This window comes from Agelaius tricolor, unplaced genomic scaffold (assembly GCF_023055355.1).
Source record: "Agelaius tricolor isolate 1412-34295 unplaced genomic scaffold, bAgeTri1.0.p SCAF_15, whole genome shotgun sequence".
Classification (NCBI taxonomy): Eukaryota; Metazoa; Chordata; class Aves; order Passeriformes; family Icteridae; genus Agelaius; species Agelaius tricolor.
In genome coordinates this window covers 2,889,860-2,909,234 of record NW_027269275.1, presented here as the reverse complement: position 1 = coordinate 2,909,234, position 19,375 = coordinate 2,889,860, and the positions used below count along the sequence as shown (strand labels likewise).

The following is a 19,375-nucleotide window of genomic DNA, read 5'->3' as shown; positions in this document are numbered from 1 at the left end:
AAAAACAGCAAAAAGATGCAAACACTTATTTCTTAGAGGGAGGAAGAAATCATCCCAAACTTTTGTTTTCTGACATACACAAGAGATTCCTGAGCATACTGCTTAAGAAGGAAAGACTAGCAAATGCTGATGACAGACCATTATTAAGAGAGAACAATTTTGCTGAATACTGAATTTACTGTTCCTCAAAACAGGAGGCTGAAAGCAGTTGACTCAATTAAACAGCAGCATATGCAGTGAAGTGATGATGTGCATTCACTAACCTTCACAATCATTCCCTGTCACACTAAGGCAGGGCAGAAATCCTGGAAATTCTACAGGTACCCCCTTGAGGGGAGCCCACCTCACCTGCCCAGAGCTGGCAGGTGCCCACTACAGCCACTGAATGTTGGGCTGCTTACGACTAAGGGCTCTGTGGAAACACAGCTCACACTTCCACAGAATTTAAACAGAGGTTTTGAAAATAAATAGACAAAATTATCCTGTTTCTCATAAAAACATGCTTTCTTCTCACCAATTTCACCTCTAATATGTTTCTAGTGGAGTGAACATTCTGCCCCTCTCCTGTTGTCCTGAACACAACTAACACCTGAGTTTAGCAATTATGCTTTATTTTCCTATTGAGTACTTTTGACACTTTCCTAAAGCTTACTTAAATTATCCATGTTTGCCAGATATGAGCACTTCTGCCAGGACAAATCTTTTTATTATTACGATTTTTTTTTTTTTAAATAATAGATTTTCAAGCACCTCACCACATGAATATGGCTTTTGGCCATTAAGAGAAATCTTCAGAATCTACAGGGTGTTATTTCTGTTTCAAGAATATAAATGTCTGTTCTGGATATAAATACATTTTCTACTAGTGGAGGGAAAGGACACAGCAGTGTAAGAGGCTGCCCTGTACCTCATGGCTGTGCAGAGTCAATAAACCCATGAACTGTAATTGCACCACACTGATTTTCAACTTGCTTCCCTTCAGCCCTGCCCAATACTGAGGAAGCAGTTTTTAGGAAGCTGGAACACCTCAGTGTACAGACACTCATCAGCATAAATGCATATAACATACCTTCTCATTCTAGGAAATCAGGTATTTATGACCATTTCCATGGAAATCTAGAAATTAAGCAGCAATTTGTAATACTAAATTAAACCAAAACTCTTACAAATCATTATTCAACTGCTCAACAAGATTGAAAATACATTAATACCTTTCAAGTGTTTACATTTTAGAGAGAATAATACCTACCTTTAACAAAACTATTTGAGGGGAAAACAGTCTGTATTGTGAATGACAGTAAGAAATTTTATTTATTTAAAAGATTACTACTACTACTGCAGGCTAACTACTTTTTCAAGGTATGTTGAGCAGTATCTCATTATTCAGCTAAGATGATGTAACTCTTTCACAGGCTGACACAGTATTTTTGAACGACAAGACTAAACTAAAAATAGGAAATAGATGCTAACACACCTTAGCATCTATTACTGCCCAGCCACCTAGTTTGTAGTTTAGAGAAGAGCTGCATAAAAGCTGGCTACAGTCAGAAATGTTGAGTGTTTAGTTAACCAAAATGGACACTTTTTACCCTACTGTTAATGATATTAAATCTTCTCAAAAATGGGCTGGCAAGGAAGTTTTAAATTACTCTCTGTTTAAAATTTTACTACTGCATTTCAACTTTTGCCTTAACTGTGCTCCCGTGAACTCTACCATCTTCCACTACCAGGTTAGAAACAGATCCCAGATTTTATGAACAGCAGTGTGCTCTATGAAATGTATACATTGCAAACAGACGTATGTATGCATTCTTGTGAGAGAGAGCAGGGAACATGTGAGCACCCACCCAGACTGCGGCCGGGAGGCGGCTGCGGGAGCAGGGGGAGGTCAGTGCGGGGGCTTCACAAACAGGAGCCGGGACAGCGACACGGGAGCCGCGATGTCCCAGCCCCCGGGCGGGCAGGGACGCAGAGGAAGGGGCACACGGAGCCGGGATGAGCAGCCCCAGCCCCAGCCCCTCACAGGAAGGGGCACACAGAGCCGGGATGAGCAGCCCCAGCCCCTCACAGGAAGGGGCACACAGAGCCGGGATGAGCAGCCCCAGCCCCAGCCCCTCACAGGAAGGGGCACACGGAGCCGGGATGAGCAGCCCCAGCCCCAGCCCCAGCCCCTCACAGGAAGGGGCACACAGAGCCGGGATGAGCAGCCCCAGCCCCAGCCCCTGACAGGAAGGGGCACACAGAGCCGGGATGAGCAGCCCCAGCCCCTCACAGGAAGAAGGGGCACACAGAGCCGGGATGAGCAGCCCCAGCCCCAGCCCCTCACAGGAAGGGGCACACAGAGCCGGGATGTGCAGCCCCAGCCCCAGCCCCTGACAGGAAGGGGCACACGGAGCCGGGATGAGCAGCCCCAGCCCCTGACAGGAAGGGGCACACAGGAGAAGGGATGAGCAGCCCCAGCCCCAGCCCCAGCCCCTGACAGGAAGGGGCACACAGAGCCGGGATGAGCAGCCCCAGCCCCTCACAGGAAGAAGGGGCACACAGAGCCGGGATGTGCAGCCCCAGCCCCAGCCCCTCACAGGAAGGGGCACACAGAGCCGGGATGAGCGGCCCCAGCCCCAGCCCCTCACAGGAAGGGGCACATGGAGCCGGGATGAGCGGCCCCAGCCCCTGACAGGAAGGGGCACACGGAGCCGGGATGAGCGGCCCCAGCCCCAGCCCCTCACAGGAAGAAGGGGCACACAGAGCCGGGATGAGCAGCCCCAGCCCCAGCCCCTGACAGGAGGGGGCACACAGAGCCGGGATGAGCAGCCCCAGCCCCAGCCCCTGACAGGAGGGGGCACACAGAGCGGGATGAGCAGTCCCAGCCCCAGCCCCTCACAGGAGGGGGCACACAGAGCCGGGATGAGCAGCCCCAGCCCCAGCCCCTCACAGGAAGAAGGGGCACATAGAGCCGGGATGAGCAGCCCCAGCCCCAGCCCCTGACAGGAAGGGGCACACAGAGCCAGAATGAGCAGCCCCAGCCCCTGACAGGAAGGGGCACACAGAGCCAGAATGAGCAGCCCTAGCCCCAGCCCCAGCCCCTCACAGGAAGGGGCACACAGAGCCGGGATGAGCAGCCCCAGCCCCAGCCCCTGACAGGAAGAAGGGGCACACAGAGCCGGGATGAGCAGCCCCAGCCCCAGCCCCTCACAGGAAGAAGGGGCACACAGAGCCGGGATGAGCAGCCCCAGCCCCAGCCCCTCACAGGAAGGGGCACACGGAGCCGGGATGAGCAGCCCCAGCCCCAGCCCCTCACAGGAAGGAGCACACATAGCCGGGATGAGCAGCCCCAGCCCCAGCCCCTCACAGGAAGGGGCACACAGAGCCGGGCGCTCGCCTCCGTGCCCTGAGGGCAGCGCATGTGACGCGAGCCCCGCAGGATCCGGGGGCAGATGAAAGCTGGCAGCTGTGGCTGCCTCGGGCGCTCCAGGCTGCCAAACAGGGCTTACAAACACGTTAGCTCGGCAGCAGAATTAAAGCCCTCATTCAGGTTTGTTTTGGAGTCAGAAACCAACGCGCACAGAGGGGATGGGGGAAAATTTGCCCTGCAGGCTTGAGCCTAAATACACCTTGACCTCCCCCCACCCCCGCAAGCTGCTACAGAGTAGAGCAGGCTTGGCTTAGGGGCCAAATCATCTAAATAATAATTCATGTTGTTGTCCAAGCAACCTCCTCAGCTTCTGACAAGCCGACACAGCTGACATTTGCTGCCCTCTACTTATTAAACAGGCAATCATATTCTAAAGTGTGGTTATTCAGCCAAATTAGCACGAAAGTAAATCTGTTGCAGTGCTCAGTTAAAAGAGTTACGTGATTTTTCCACATTCACAGCTTGCTCCAAACAGCTTTTTTTCTTTTTTCCCCCATCTATGCCAGTGTGATAAATTGTTCTGAACAAGGTTGTTTCTACCTGAGGAAGACCCATATTTAGACAGAATACCACTGAAGCAAAAGGAGAACTGCAAATTCAGCCTTGACCTCTCCCTTGCACAAACTCATCTGGTGTATGTATATGTATACACACACAGATACAGAGAGTGTGTGTGTTTAAATAGATTTTTAAAAATATAAAAAATTCTTTCAGAAAAGAAGTACCAATTCCATGCATTCCTCGCTGCTTCTTCTGGAACCTCTGGATGCAACTGTCAGTATTGTCAGGACAGGCAAACTCAAACCACCCTTATCACAAACCTTACATGCCAAACATGGAAGAGAATAGCCCCCTTATCTTTTACCAAGCTTGGCTGTCCAGGCATCCAAAAGGGATTAGAAACAGGGGGCTGCCACCCTCCACTTGTTCAAAATCAAAAAGCAGTAGCACTGCTTATTCCTACAGACATGGAAGGAAAACTACAGGAGAGCTGAAGGTCTGAAGATTTTACTGTTACCACCTTCAAAAAAATCATTTTACGGGAGGAAGTTCCTGCTGGACTATTTTGGTGAAATTCAGAAGAGAAAAGCTGTCTTCAGCTTCAAAAATTCTTTGCAAGAAGCTTTTACCATTCTAAACCCAAGTTCTGGAAATTCACATTTAAGGAGTCCTGTTGCTGTATAATGAGAGGCTACTTATTTCAACAACCTTGTGTTGTGTTAGGCAGGACTCCAGCAGGGTGTGTGTGCTGGAAGGTGATGGAGACAACAGGGATGGCTTTCTCCTTCCCTACCACCTTTTTGCTTTAAAAAAAGTAAAATCCACTAGGTAGAGCAGACTTATTTGTAATAGGTACTGCTCTTCTGGAACTGTTCAAGCACGAGCCAAATATATTTCACACCAGAGCTAAACTCTGTTTTGAAAATGAGTCTTGATTCTTCCTCACTAGTTTTACTTGAAAAATAAAAGTACACAGGTACTTTTAATTTTGTTAGGAAACATGAGAAAACAAGAAACAATCACAAAAAGAAAAGCCAACTTTTACAGGTGTATACAAGTGTTAGTTGTTTCATGCCCCTCATTCTCAGAGCACTAAATGGGAACCCTTTTGGTAGCAGGGTAAGAAAATCACTGTTTCATTGGTTATGAATAGCTGCAAAAGCTTCAAACAGCAGATTGCACCAGGACAAATACACTTGTATTACAAGATCTAAGGAAATTACATTGCTGTTGGGTTAATTGGAAGGTTGATACCTTTCAAATACTCAGTGAGACATCAGCTGAACAAGGAACAATACCTGAGTGGACAGCTGGCTTTCCTGTTCCTTTCTATTGTCACACCCACAGAAGCCCAGAATGCTTTGGCTTGGAAGGGAACTAAAAGATCCTCTCATCATGGCAGGGGCACCTTCCACTGTCCCAGGCTGCTCCAAGGCCATCCAGCCTGGCCTTGGGCACTGCCAGGGACCCAGGGCAGCCCCAGCTCCTCACAGGGAGGAGTTTTTGACCAATGTCTAATCTAAGCCTGCCCTCTGTCAGTGAGAAGCCATTCTCCTGTGCTCCTTGTAAATTGTCTCTCTCCATCTCTCCTCCAGGTACAGGAAGGGCACAATTAGGTCACCCTGAAGCTTCCTCCCCCATGCTGAACAATCCCATGCTCACTGTCCCATTTTGTTGTGCATAAGCCCCTGCTCTCCAAGCTGTGCAAGGTCATTTTTCCTGCTTGCCAACACCTCCCTTGCAAAGCCTCCCAGATGTGACACAGAACTTTGTGAGGAACCAAGCATGGATGCAATACATGGATCCTTCTCACACAAGGCACTCACACTGGTGTAAACCAAGTTCTAAGGATTTGTTTTCTAGGTAGCAAGTATAAACAAAGATAAAGGAGTGTTCTTACTTTATACTATGAAGATGGTGGTATAGAAATAGTTTGGTACTTAAAAATGGCTGTGTATTTAGCTCCTCTATCAGTAAAAAAGCATTTCCCTTTAAAAATGCTAAACCCAACAGTTTTCATCAGTCATGAAAAATAAGCATTCATGAAAACTAAACAAGAGCTGGGCACTATGTGTATGCTGGAATAATGCATCACCACAGAATGCCACCAACTCAATTTTGTAGAAGAAAATTGTTACATTGGACAGCATTGGATTTAATTTAGATTTGTGGTAGACTAATATGATAAGCTTGGGTCAAGCCTAGGTTAGAGAGAAGACAAAAAGAAACCCAGCCCTTGACTCAGCTCTAATTAATATACATTTTACCTAAGCAGGAATAAATAATTTGAGTCAGCTGGAAGGTATCACAGCCATTCCTCTGATCCCCCAGCATTTTTCTGTCAATTATCCACTTTCTGACTCTGTACAGTAAGGGTGACACCACACTTCAACTGCAGCCAGACAAGTTGCCACAGCTTCTGCTCTAAGCTCAGGAGAACAGGGTGGAATTGTCATCACCTTCAATTTTACACAGATATATGCAAGAAGTTCTGCTGAACAGTAAGATTGCTATTGAACAAAGTTCTTCTGGACTTGGAGAATTCATCACAGGGCAGTACCTCATCCTTGGAAACACAGCAATCTGGAAGACTTACAAACCAAGAGCCATATGTAATAAACTTATTACTGGTTATAAATTGTCTTGTTTCCCCAGCACCATTTGTACATGCAAATGTAATACCATTCCCCTCTTGTCCTTGATTATAAGCTTTATAATCAACTTCAGTCATCAGATTTTGGGACTGTTACCATAATACACCTGTACATCTAAAGTAGTATCTGCTAAAAGGAAAAAAGAAAAAAAGCAACAGCTAACACAAGTAGTAAATTTAATAATGCAGCAGAACTTCCAGGAGAGTATTTTCACTGGTAAGACAGGACCACTCCTCTCTGAAGTGCAAGTTTAGTACTAACATTTTAGGTCATTGCAGCAACTCTGAAACTTCAGAAAAATCTTGTACTCTGAAGCTAAATCCATCTTAAACCAGATGAGAATGGCCAAAGCATTTTTCTGGGTACAAACAGATCTGTGGTACAGGGAAAGTATAAAAAAATGACTGTTACCTGACTTTCTACACATATTGCCAAGAATGCTTGCACTCCTGCATCACAGCTGCAGCATTGTAACCTGATGCAGAAAACTCTTCATGAAATAACTCTGTTCTGAGGAAGCAGTGTTGCTTCAACATTGCTTCATCATTACTCTAGGTATCACATTTATAGCTTTTCCTTCTTTCCACTTCCTGACACACAGATGGGTTAGAGAGCTGCATGGAAATTTAACTTAAATTTCCTGTTCAAGTGCCCCACTTCTCAGTGAACTGTGTTGTAAGAAAGCAATTTAAGATAAGATTGTTGCTTTTGGATCAATATTTTTATGTCAGGCATGATAAAACAGAAAACTTACTTTGACTTCTCATCACTGAGACACTGCTTTAGCAGTAAAATATTTAAGGACTTTGGCTTTGCTGAAAAGGTGACTAAATGAACTTGCCAAACAAAGCAAAATCCTTTTCACTTGCTTTTCATTTTCAGTAATTATGATAACTGCAGTAAAATATCATTTAAATATTTCAAAAGAAACCACTCCTACTGAGTTGATACATAAATATTAGTGTAGTGCCAAGAACTTATATAGTGTAGAACTGTTTTCCTACGTAGCCACTAAGTATACAATGCTGGAGTTTCAGTAATTCTGCTACAAGTTAAGTTCTGGGGGATTTAAAACCTCTAAGGCAACGGTAGAACCACATAACATATACATCATAGGATGTAGATATTTCATTATTCTGAAGAGAAGGATCCTATAGCTTTTTCTAGAACTCCACCTGCTAACAGCCCCCATATTTTCCTGCACAGAACTCAGAAAAGGACCCAGGTCAAAGTCTGAAACAGCCCAGCAAGGCTCTTGTTCCAGAGGATGCTGCAGGTGGGGGATGATGGCAGCACCCAAGGCAGTGCTTCCCACAGTGCAAGAGCCTCTCTCTGCCTGCTGTGCTCCTGCAGGAGCTGAGCACTCCCAAAATCCTGGCCAGGGGACCACAAAGGACCTGGGCAGCCCAAAGGACCTGGGCAGGGGACCACAAAGGACCTGGGCAGCCCAAAGGACCTGGGCAGCCCAAAGGACCTGGCCAGGGGACCACAAAGGACCTGGGCAGCCCGAAGGACCTGGGCAGCCCGAAGGACCTGGGCAGCCCAAAGGACCTGGGCAGCCCGAAGGACCTGGGCAGCCCGAAGGACCTGGGCAGCCCAAAGGACCTGGCCAGGGGACCACAAAGGACCTGGGCAGCCCAAAGGACCTGGCCAGGGGACCACAAAGGACCTGGGCAGCCCAAAGGACCTGGCCAGCCCCGGCAGCTGGGCCAGCCCTGCTGGCAGGGCACACACAGGGCTGCACTGGAAGGCTTCTGGCATGAACATCAACAGCCCAGAGACTTCCCCTGCATGGCTGATGGGCACATCTGAGAACAGATCCCACTGCAGGTTATCTAACCCTGCACACATGCCCAGACTTCATGGGCTCTGGTTTGTTCATTATTGTGCCACATTCCTGGTTGGTGATGACACAAAAGTTTGAACCAAGTTCATCTTTCAGGATCAACCTCAGCTACTTGACTTTTAAATTAAAACATTTTTTAGGCAACAGACCCTGATATGCAGAATACCCCTGACAGAATGGATGTTAAGGATCTTACCCTCCCTGCCTTTCCTTTAAATCATTTCTATCATTAATTACTAGGTGTTGGCTCAGATATTCCTAATCTTCATCTATGCCTGCTATCAGCTATATGGCTTCTTTTATGTTCTATTTAATGAAGCTTTTTAAGGAAATTAGAGAACTCATCATTTCTTTAACTTACATTTGTGACTTCCAGACTACATAAATCAGTGTATTTCCTAAAACTTGATTTTAAAAGCTTTAGTCATGCCTTGTTCATTGAAGCTTATCAGGGTTGGTTTAGCAAAACCTAAAATTTCAGTGACTTTCTAATCACTCTTTAACAACAGCAGTCTCTGCAAAAACTTAACTATGTGTTGGCTAAAATGGAAAACTCCACTGCTTATTATCAATACCCTGCTTATTATTGATTACAGCAATTAATTTAAAACTTAATTAAAACCATTAATCAGAAAAAAATAATTAGGAAAGTTACATAATTTCCAACAAAACAGATACTGCTCACAAATGATGTTTTTTCTTACATTAAGTTGTACCAAGTCAGACATATCAGAATTTGCTACAAAGCAATGCAACAAAGAGATAGCTGAAATTCATTTTTCCCTGAAACAGTCTCAATGGAAAATATTTCCAATAGTTTATTAAATAGCTTTACCATTGAAACAATCACATGCTGTCCACTGAAAAAGGCTGCACCAATTTAGAAGTGTGAAAGTAAATGGAGAGTTCTGAGCAAGAGAATCCTCCACAGGTACATTTTGCTACTGTTTTCACTCAAGTCCACTTGAAACAATAATACCAAAGCAAAATAAGTCACTGAAACTGAAATCAGAGTGGGTTTGCTCTGCCTTAAGTAAATCAGTGCTGGTCTGGCAGTGAATGAAAGCTGACTGTTATGGTCCTGTCTCTGCAATAAGAGATGGGCCTTCCCTGTGTTTGGGTAAGCATTTAATGCAGTTTAAACCTGATTTATGCCAATTTGGTATAAACAATATGCAGAGTGCTTTGAAGAATGGCTAATAAATGGATCAAGATGGAATTACAGAGAAAAAATATAATCTTTACCTAATCAAATTAATTTTAAAATGTGCTCAAAGGATTCAACTTACACTGTCTTTATAGCACTAAGAAGCAAGAAGGAATCCTTCAACTGGTAGATGTTCTGTGAAAGAAACTGAGCTAATCTTTTTTTCTTCTTAAATTAGGAAGAAAAACAGAGTGTTACAGAATGAAGACTCCAAAATATCCATGAAGGAGAATGTTTTGGAACAAATACCCTTTCCTAGTTTTCTTTCTTTCCTCTTCATCCTATTATCCTTCTATTGGTACCTTTATTTTGCATTCCAAGACAGCATTTTCCAGAGTTCCTTCGATGTTTTTAATAGTTATTTTCCTTTTAAGGAAAGATTTAGAAGACTTGAAGACTTCAAATTACTTCTTTTGGTATTTCACTTTCTCTCTCTGACTTCTGTCAGTAGTGTTCAAACTGATTAAAGCCTGAACCATTATCCATTTTCAGAACAAAATTATCATTATTTTTATCATTATTAATAAAACAATTATCAGTTGTTTTGCTGGGATGAAAAAACAAGCTATCTGGCAATCATATCATTAAAGAAGTAATACAAGCTAGAAGAGCTGCAGGTTTCTTGGGTGCCCTCTCTGTGTTTTTTAAAACACTACCTAACACCACTTCACTCTAGGTCACAAGAATATCTGTGCAACAAAGGTCTTCAGGCAAGATTGAAGACAGAAATCATGGAATCACAGCTTCAAATCCAGCTTATTATTGAAGCTGACAGTATTTTATTCATCAGCTTATACAAAACCTGGAAGAAACACAATTTCTCTCTGAGCTATGGGTCATAAGCACATGTAAGAGTAGCCCAGCTGGCAGTGAAGTTTTGAAATTTTTTACATTTTTGTTGGCATTGATTCTAAACTTTTAATTTCAAATGACAAAGCCATGCCCAAGACAGTTTTTCTAATTAACCTTTTATACTATGAGTTATTTTTTTATTTTGGCAATGCCAATAATTTAAGACGTCAGAATATATCCAGTAACCAGTGCAGAAAAAAAAATGAACAATCTTAAAACAACATCCTGCCAGCACCATGCCACACTCCCCTTTGCAAAAGAAAATGTTTTTACTAACTAAATTTTAGTATTTAAGTGAAAGTCTCTAGAGCATTAGAACCCTGGTTACTAAAACCAGAGACATTTCCTATGGTTTCAAACATGCAGAATGAAATTCCACATCAGTGGTGCCAGCAGATGATGCATTTGTGTGAGCAGGCAGGGCCAGCTCCAAGGGCAGAGGCTGCAGCAGCCAGGCTGAGGGGCTCCTGCAGTGCCCAAAGCCAGAGCTGCACCCACAGCCCAGGGTGCTCAAAGCACTGAGGAGCTCCTGCAGTGCCCAAAGCCAGAGCTGCACCCACAGCCCAGGGTGCCCAAGCACTGAGGAGCTCCTTCAGGGCCCAAAGCCAGAGCTGCACCCACAGCCCAGGGTGCCCAAAGCACTGAGGGGCTCCTGCAGTGCCCAAAGCCAGAGCTGCACCCACAGCCCAGGGTGCCCAAAGCACTGAGGAGCTCCTTCAGGGCCCAAAGCCAGAGCTGCACCCACAGCCCAGGGTGCCCAAAGCACTGAGGAGCTGGGGTGTTTGTGAGGGTCCCCAGGACGAGGTGAGAGATGAGAATTTGACTCCATGTTCTCAGAAGGCTGATATTATATTATATTATATTATATTATATTATATTATATTATATTATATTATATTATATTATATTATATTATATTATATTATATTATATTATATTATATTATATTATATCATATCATATTATATTATATTAATGCTATAGTAAAACTATACTATAGAAAGAGAAAGGATACATCAGAAGGTTTCACAAGAGTGATAAAGAAAAACCTGTGACTCCTCAGAGCCTTGACACAGCTGGACCATGACTGGTCATTAAATTAAAACAATTCACATGCTGGATAAACAATCTCCACATTCCAAAGCAGCAAAACAGGGAGAAGGTGAAGCTTCCCAGGAGAAGAAATCCTGGCAAAGGGATTTTTCAGAAAATATCATGGTGACATGAAGCTCCTTCTGCAGCACCCAGACACAGCCAGAGCTGCACCCAGAGCCCGCTGTGCCTGAAGCCTCTCTGAGCAGCTGTGGTGTTTGTGAGGGTCCCCAGGATGAGGTGAGAGATGAGAATTTGACTCCATGTTTTCAGAAGGCTGATGTTACGTTATGTTATGTTATGTTATATTAATGCTGTACAAAAACTATACTATAGAAAGGATACATCAGAAGGCTTCACAAGAATGATAAAGAAAACCCCTCAGAGTCGAGGGAGCTCCATGTCACCATGATAGACATAGAGCCACAGAGCCTCAACACAACTGGACCATAATTGGTCATTAAATTAAAACAATTCATATGCTGGATACAAACCACATCCCAGAGCAGCAAAACAGGGAGAAGGTGAAGCTTCCCAGAAGAAGAAATCCTGGCAAAGGGATTTTTCAGAAAATATCATGGTGACATGAAGCTCCTTCTGCAGCACCCAGACACAGCCAGAGCTGCACCCACAGCCCGGTGGGCTCAAAGCACTGAGGAGCTCCTGCAGCGCCCAGACACAGCCAGAGCTGCACCCACAGCCCGCTGTGCCTGAAGCTCCCTCTGAGGAGCTCCTGCAGTGCCCAAAGCCAGCACTGCACCCACAGCCTGCTGTGCACAAAGCTCCTCTGAGGAGCTCCTGCAGCACCCAGACACAGCCAGCACTGCACCCACAGCCTGGTGTGCCTGAAGCTCCCTCTGAGGAGCTCCTGCAGTGCCCAAAGCCAGCACTGCACCCACAGCCCGGCGTGCCCAAAGCCCCTCTGAGGAGCTCCCGCAGTGCCCAGACACAGCCAGCACTGCACCCACAGCCTGCTGTGCACAAAGCTCCTCTGAGGAGCTCCTTCTGCAGTGCCCAAAGCCAGCACTGCACCCACAGCCCGGCGTGCCCAAAGCCCCTCTGAGGAGTTCCTGCAGTGCCCAAAGCCAGAGCTGCACCCACAGCCCAGCGTGCCCAAAGCTCCTCTGAGGAGCTCCTGCAGCACCCAGACACAGCCACACTGCACCCACAGCCCTGTGTGCCCCAAGCACTGAGGAGGTCCCGCAGCGCCCAGACACAGCCAGAGCTGTACCCACAGCCCGGCGTGCCCCAAGCACTGAGGAGCTCCCCAGCGCCCAGACACAGCCAGCACTGCACCCACAGCCCGGCGTGCCCCAAGCACTGAGGAGCTCCTGCAGCACCCAGACACAGCCACACTGCACCCACAGCCCGGCGTGCCCCAAGCACTGAGGAGCTCCCCAGCGCCCAGACACAGCCACACTGCACCCACAGCCCGGCGTGCCCCAAGCACTGAGGAGCTCCTGCAGCACCCAGACACAGCCACACTGCACCCACAGTCCGGCGTGCCCCAAGCACTGAGGAGCTCCTGCAGCGCCCAGACACAGCCACACTGCACCCACAGCCCGGCGTGCCCCAAGCACTGAGGAGCTCCCCAGCGCCCAGACACAGCCACACTGCACCAACAGCCCGGCGTGCCCCAAGCACTGAGGAGCTCCCCAGCGCCCAGACACAGCCACACTGCACCCACAGCCCGGCGTGCCCCAAGCACTGAGGAGCTCCCCAGCGCCCAGACACAGCCACACTGCACCCACAGCCCGGCGTGCCCCAAGCCCCTCCAGTGGCTCCCCCGAAGATGGGCCCGGCCCAGCCCTGGCCCCGCGCAGCCTCGGAGCCGCCCGGCCCGGCCGTGCCCCGCCAGCCCCGCGCCGCTCCCTGTGCCGGGCCGGGCTCTCGGGCAGCCCCGGCTCCACCCTGGGCACCGCCACACCGGCCCTTCTGGCCCTGTCTTTCACTTGCACTTCCTCAGGTTTCCAAAGGCCGGGAAAGAATGCCCAGGAAAGCCAGCACTGATGCAGCAGCTCTGCATTTCATCCCAGCTCTGCTCACTTCCAGCAGCACGGCACCTTCAGCTCTCAGCTCAACAGCCCTTCCTGCTGCCACCAAGTGCTCTCAGAAATCTCATTCTTCCTTTGCATACACTGGCTGCCTACAAAACTCAAGTACTATTAAAATCCTGCCTCTTCTCCTGCCAAATAATTTGATTACTGTATTTCATTTCAATACTTGCTTGACAAATCCAACTCTGGAAACACTAAGGCCTGGTCTAATGTTTACAAGAACTCATTTCAGCAAGTCTTACTACATAATCACAGAATGAAATGAAGACAAATAAAACTCATCCACTTACTTGGATTTTTTTGACTGTTACATACATAAAATCTGTGTAGCTAACGGGACTCCAGAATATTGCCAAGAGGAAATCAAAACAGGAAGAATAGGTCAATACAAAATTGCTATATGCATTTTTCTGTATATCTTACCTTCCAGTGCATAATTATTACCTGCTAATGTGTATATCCAAACAAGTTGGCTAAAAAGAATGGCATCATTTTGCTGAAATTGCTTTCAACTGATGGATATTTTAATCTTTCTAATTGATTTAAGTTACAACCCAATCCTAAGGCATGAGATGCCTTAAGCAAAGGACACTCACTCATTTACAGCAAATTAAGGTACTCTTAGAGTAACACATCACAGCTTCATGGGAAATTATTTGATATTTTTTAGATTATTGTAATTTAGACAAATGAGTAAACAGTCCACTGAATCACAGGATAGAGAAAATGATTGGCAATTACATTACTTGAAAGAATGTTACCGGAACAAAATGGTTAAGCAGCACATTTCTAAGAAAGCGACATTTTACAAAAAGACAAAGGCATATATTTTCCACCAAAATCTAGAGCTGCTGTCATCAACAACCCAACAAAAGCTACAGCTACCTAAAATGGAAATGAAAATGTAATGTATGGAAATATTCTCTTATAAAATCTCCTTAGGCTTCACATGTATTAATGTATTAGTTTGCAAACATTAAGATCAAAGGCGAAGCAACAAATACATCCTAAAAAGTTTTTAGTCAGATTTTTATTAACGATATACAAGTAGCAAGGCATAAAAAATTAATATGTTCAAGCCTTGAAATGTCAAGTGTAATGATCTCTAGCTCTGCTTACCTCCTTTGCTTTTTGTTTCAGTCTAGCTTGCTCTGGGTCTTCTTGCCTTGAGCGACTCTACATGTTTAAAAAAAATGGGGAAAAAAGGTTAACAGATGGTTTAAGAACCCCTCATCTGTTGCAGTAAGTTAAAAAATAGCAAAGAAATAGGAACAGGATACAAGGTATCAAACATGGGACACTTAAATTGACAGAAGTGCAATTTCAAACCCAGGAGCTCGCCCAAAATGAGGTTAAATGCTCAGTTGTAAATGAGATACAGTCAAGATTTCTGAATTTAAAAAACACCAAAACAAATCAAACCAACAAAAAACCAAAATAAACCCCAAAACCAAACCAAACAGAAACAAAAGAAACAAAAAAAAAAAAAACCCAAAAAAACCCAAAAAACAAAACAAAAAAAACCCCAAACAAACAAACAAAAAAAACCCACAAACCAAACCAAAACCAGAAAAACCCAACCATGCTTTTGTCAATGTGAAAGTTTCCATACAGGTTTAGATTTCAATTATTTAATACCAACAGATTCAAGCATCCAAGAGCAGAAGTTACCCCTTTTCCATTATCCAAACTTTTAAATTTAAGTCCTTACAGTCACATATTTAAAAATTTACTGCTTGCAACTAAGCTTGTATGTAGGTCTTGGTAGAGAACATGAAGAAAATCATTGCAGAGCTGCCCTCCCAAAAGGTAAATCTTTATAATAAAGACATTACTATTCCATATGAGCTTACTTGGAGTACAGCACAGAAATACACTCTGTTAAACCCATTCATGCACTACTAATAATATTAATGTTGTCAATAATAAAACTGGATAAATACTGCTAAATGACAACTTCTGTATTTTCCCTCAAAACCAGGAACAGCTCTAAAAGCAGATCATTTAATTACAATAACAATAACAACCTGTAACATTTCTTTAGACACAGAGTATTTTATAAGCACATGTTAAAAACCCATTAAATTTATATTTGTGCTCACTATGCCTTCTAAGACTGATGGAATTCAAAACTCAAGAGGCAGATAATACACACATTATACTTTTATAAATGTGTGGTAGGTCAGCATTCAGCAAATGTTGCATTAAAAGTTACAAGAAGCTCCAATAAAACTTGTGACATCCATGGAAAACTGTTGTTCCTGATACCTGAGAGATGTGGTAGTTCTACTTCAGCATTTCTTTGAGATTTAAAGTGGAATCATTTACCCAGCTCCTAAAGGAATGTCTGTGCCCTCTCCTATCTGTTGTTCTCTGCTTGTTGCTATGCTGAAGGCAGAAACTTGAAAGAGTATTTGTTTGCAAAGTTCTATATTTTCAGATTTTTTCCCAGTGTTTAAATTTTTCATACCATATTCTGGTCAGAATTCCAAAATCCATTAAGAAAACCAAAGGGAGATAGGTTTTAAGGGCTTGCACTATTTTGGATACAGCTGGAGAGTGCCTTGGCTTGATTTGGCACAGAATTCTGTAACCTTTCTCCTGTCAGTTTTGTGGGTTTGTGGGTTTTGTGGGTTTGGTTGGTTTTGTTTGAACTGGGATTATTTTTTCCAGTGAATATAGCACACCTATAAAACACAGTGCTGATAACATAGGGTGACATTAAACAATAATGAGATTTTTACATGTGCTGAACTCTTCCAGTGTGCACATCAGCTTCACCTTCCAACAACATCTCCAAGTGCTTTTGTGTCTGTTGGCATTGAGGTTCTAGGACAGGGCAGTGTCTGCAACAACTGAATGCCAAACTGAGATCTGAGGTGGCCAATGACCAAATGTGACTTGTGCCAACCAAGGAAGAAACCCCAAAAATCAAAACTTAGATACTGTCACCTAGTTAATGTTCAAAGGATAAAAGGTGTTTAATGAAATATGTGGGTCTGCCAGAGAGCTGGGTTTCTAATCAACACAGCAATTAGTAGGAACTTGATTATATTTATACCTACGGGGTTAAAAACCAAAGTAACAAAGCCCAGTCAGTGAGCTGCCTCCCAGGAGATGGGCTCAGGTCAGTGTTCATGAACTGAGCTGAACAAGGTCCTTGCTGTCATTCTGCAAGAACAATTCAATTGTTGGAGCCTCAGTTTCTCCAGTATGATGTATGGAAAAGCATATTTAGCCCTTTCATGGGTTTTGATGATAAATTTATAAATGTACAGTGAACTTCTGTTGCCTTGTGAGTCTCACAGTGAAAGCAGAACAGAAACACAAAGTACTGTTACACTCCTGTATGAAGCTGAGAATTTGCCAAATGCAAAGTACAAGTTGAAAGCACAGCAGCTTCAGGAGGAAGCAGAGTGTCCTGAGAGAATCCAGCTAAGACTTCTAATATTGTTCCTAACTTTCTACAAGGAAATGATAGAATCCTGTAAAACACACCAGAGGTATGCAGTGTTTGGGGACTGTAAGAAAAATTAAAGCAGGAGATGCAAAGTAACATTGCAATTTCCTGGGCTCCATAAGTGAGGGAAAAACTCTGCAAGTGCTACAGACTAAAGTAACACATTTCAAAGTTGGGGCTTTTTCTTTCTTCCCCAGAAAATGGCCAAGTAAGAGCAGATCTGGAGCTCAGGATAATCTCAACATGTAAAAGCAAATCACCTACTCTGAGTAAACCCCCAGCCTGTTCACAGTAAATATATGATAAATATTATTGCAGAGGTGAAAGCAGGTGCTCAGCTCCTGAACAATATCAAATATAGCAATCTTGTTTCAAAAATGAAGATCTAAAATACCAGGTGAAGTTTAATATATAACCCAGATTGAAGGTGAAGATAGAACTATTTTTACATTTAGAATAATGAAATTATTTTCTAATTATAGCTTGGATCCATGCCAATGAGCTTTTCCAAAGAATCCAGGCTGATTCTTGTTTCAAACAAGCAGAATTCCAACTTTACACTGGATGTATCACTACTACTGAAATAATTAAGGAATTTAACTCTTTTGTGTTCAGATAAATTTTAACAGATTTTTTAAAAGCAGATTTGTAAGACTAAAATACTTTCCTGCTGGTTACCATGCCAGTAAGCTTTAGAAATAAAATCATCAGCATACAGAGGCTAAAATGTATTAAAGGACAAGTAGAAACATCAACTATCTCATTAATTCTTCACTTTATGATCTAATGTAAATTATAAAAGGCTTCACCAATGCTCATGCAACACAGATTAAAGCAAATATAAGCAAATGCAAATGTCAAGCTTAAGAGAGGTGCCTAAATGAGCTTTAGAAATGTCACTGGATTCCTTTACACTCCATTCCACACGTGAACATCTCTCCCTTCCTCTGAAGAGTTTGCACAATTTTGCTGCTGCTCAGCTCTTGTAGTGCTTTGTCTGTATGTCAACATCACCAAGCAATTATTTTACATTTTACACTCACTTTTGTCAAGCTACTGACTAATCATTCCTAGCTTTTTTTTCAATGGCAGTTTAACTTTTTTCTTCCAGTTAATTCATATTTGGGGTTTTCTCTTCCTTTATCTCTAACATCCAAATCCTTGGGGATGGGATCTTGGGGTTTTCTCTCCTTTATCTCTAACATCCAAATCCTAATATGCTGCACTACACCTGTTTTGTGAAACATTCTTTTCCAAAGTCTTTTAATGCATCAATGTCTCCTTCCTCTAAAGCTTTGGAAACACCCACTACTCAGAGAACCCACTAAATCAAATCCTCTCAAGGACTTGATCACAATTCCTTTGCCTTCCCCTCCCTGTTCATCATGTCTAGATCTGTAAATACAGCAGGCTGCATTTACATAATGTATTTTCCTGTTGATGAATAAACACCTTTAAAAGCAAGCAAGCTTCCCATAGTAATTTCAGAGAAGGCCAGGACTGATCCTGAGCAGATAACATACTTCTAAATATATTAAATGCTGTCTCCTCCTGAGAATGTATTCAGCAAACCAGGTTTGTTAACATTTCTCCCAAACACCAGCTATTTTATTAGACCAGACAACCTGCTATTTTAATTGTGAAGAACCAAATGCTTTGTGTTACAGAGTTCTTGATCTGGAAACTGAAAACTGCATAGATCACATTATGTCTATGGAAATATTGGACTTCCAAAGTATGAAAAGCAGAGTATGTTAAATGTGTGTATTCAAAACAACAGAAATAAGGGGCTTCATTTACATGGTACCAAACTCCCTAATGTTCCAAACCTCAGCTCTTCCCCTGGCTTGTGTTAAGGCAGGAGGCCACAAAAGAGACATTTAATTACACAATGAACAGTGTAGTTTTAAGGGGATTTCAGATTTCACAGAATTGTCTTAAACCAGAAAGCAACAGTGTTTTTAACATTATAAGGGTATTTATAACCCCACCATAGTTATAAACATGCACCTATTTTTTTTAATTGGAGCATACTCTGCATCTATGCAGATGGACAGACTAAAAGTACTCCTGATGTGTTTCATTACCATAATTATTCAATACTTTGCTTGATTATTAATGTCAAAGCTGCACTGTTGCTAAATTTTCGATCCACTAACAAAATTAAGTGTTCTGTTTAGATTTGTAAGGACTTGAAAGTCTCAGCTTGTTACACCTGTGCTGGGAAATACCTCACAGGGTCTCTCCTGCATTTGGCTACATCTGATCCCAACTAAGGCACTTGCAGCTCTACT

General features: G+C 43.7%; 1 protein-coding gene across 1 annotated transcript in view; it reads right to left on the bottom strand.

Annotated features, from left to right (window-relative positions):
• Positions 1 to 19,375, bottom strand: part of LOC139596190 (transcription initiation factor TFIID subunit 4-like) — a 158,582-nt gene that overhangs the window by 64,857 nt on the left and 74,350 nt on the right. Inside the window, exon 13 of the mRNA XM_071440229.1 lies at positions 14,741 to 14,797. Within this exon, the coding sequence (XP_071296330.1) occupies positions 14,741 to 14,797 (57 nt within the window). The remainder of the gene's footprint in view (positions 1 to 14,740; positions 14,798 to 19,375) is intronic.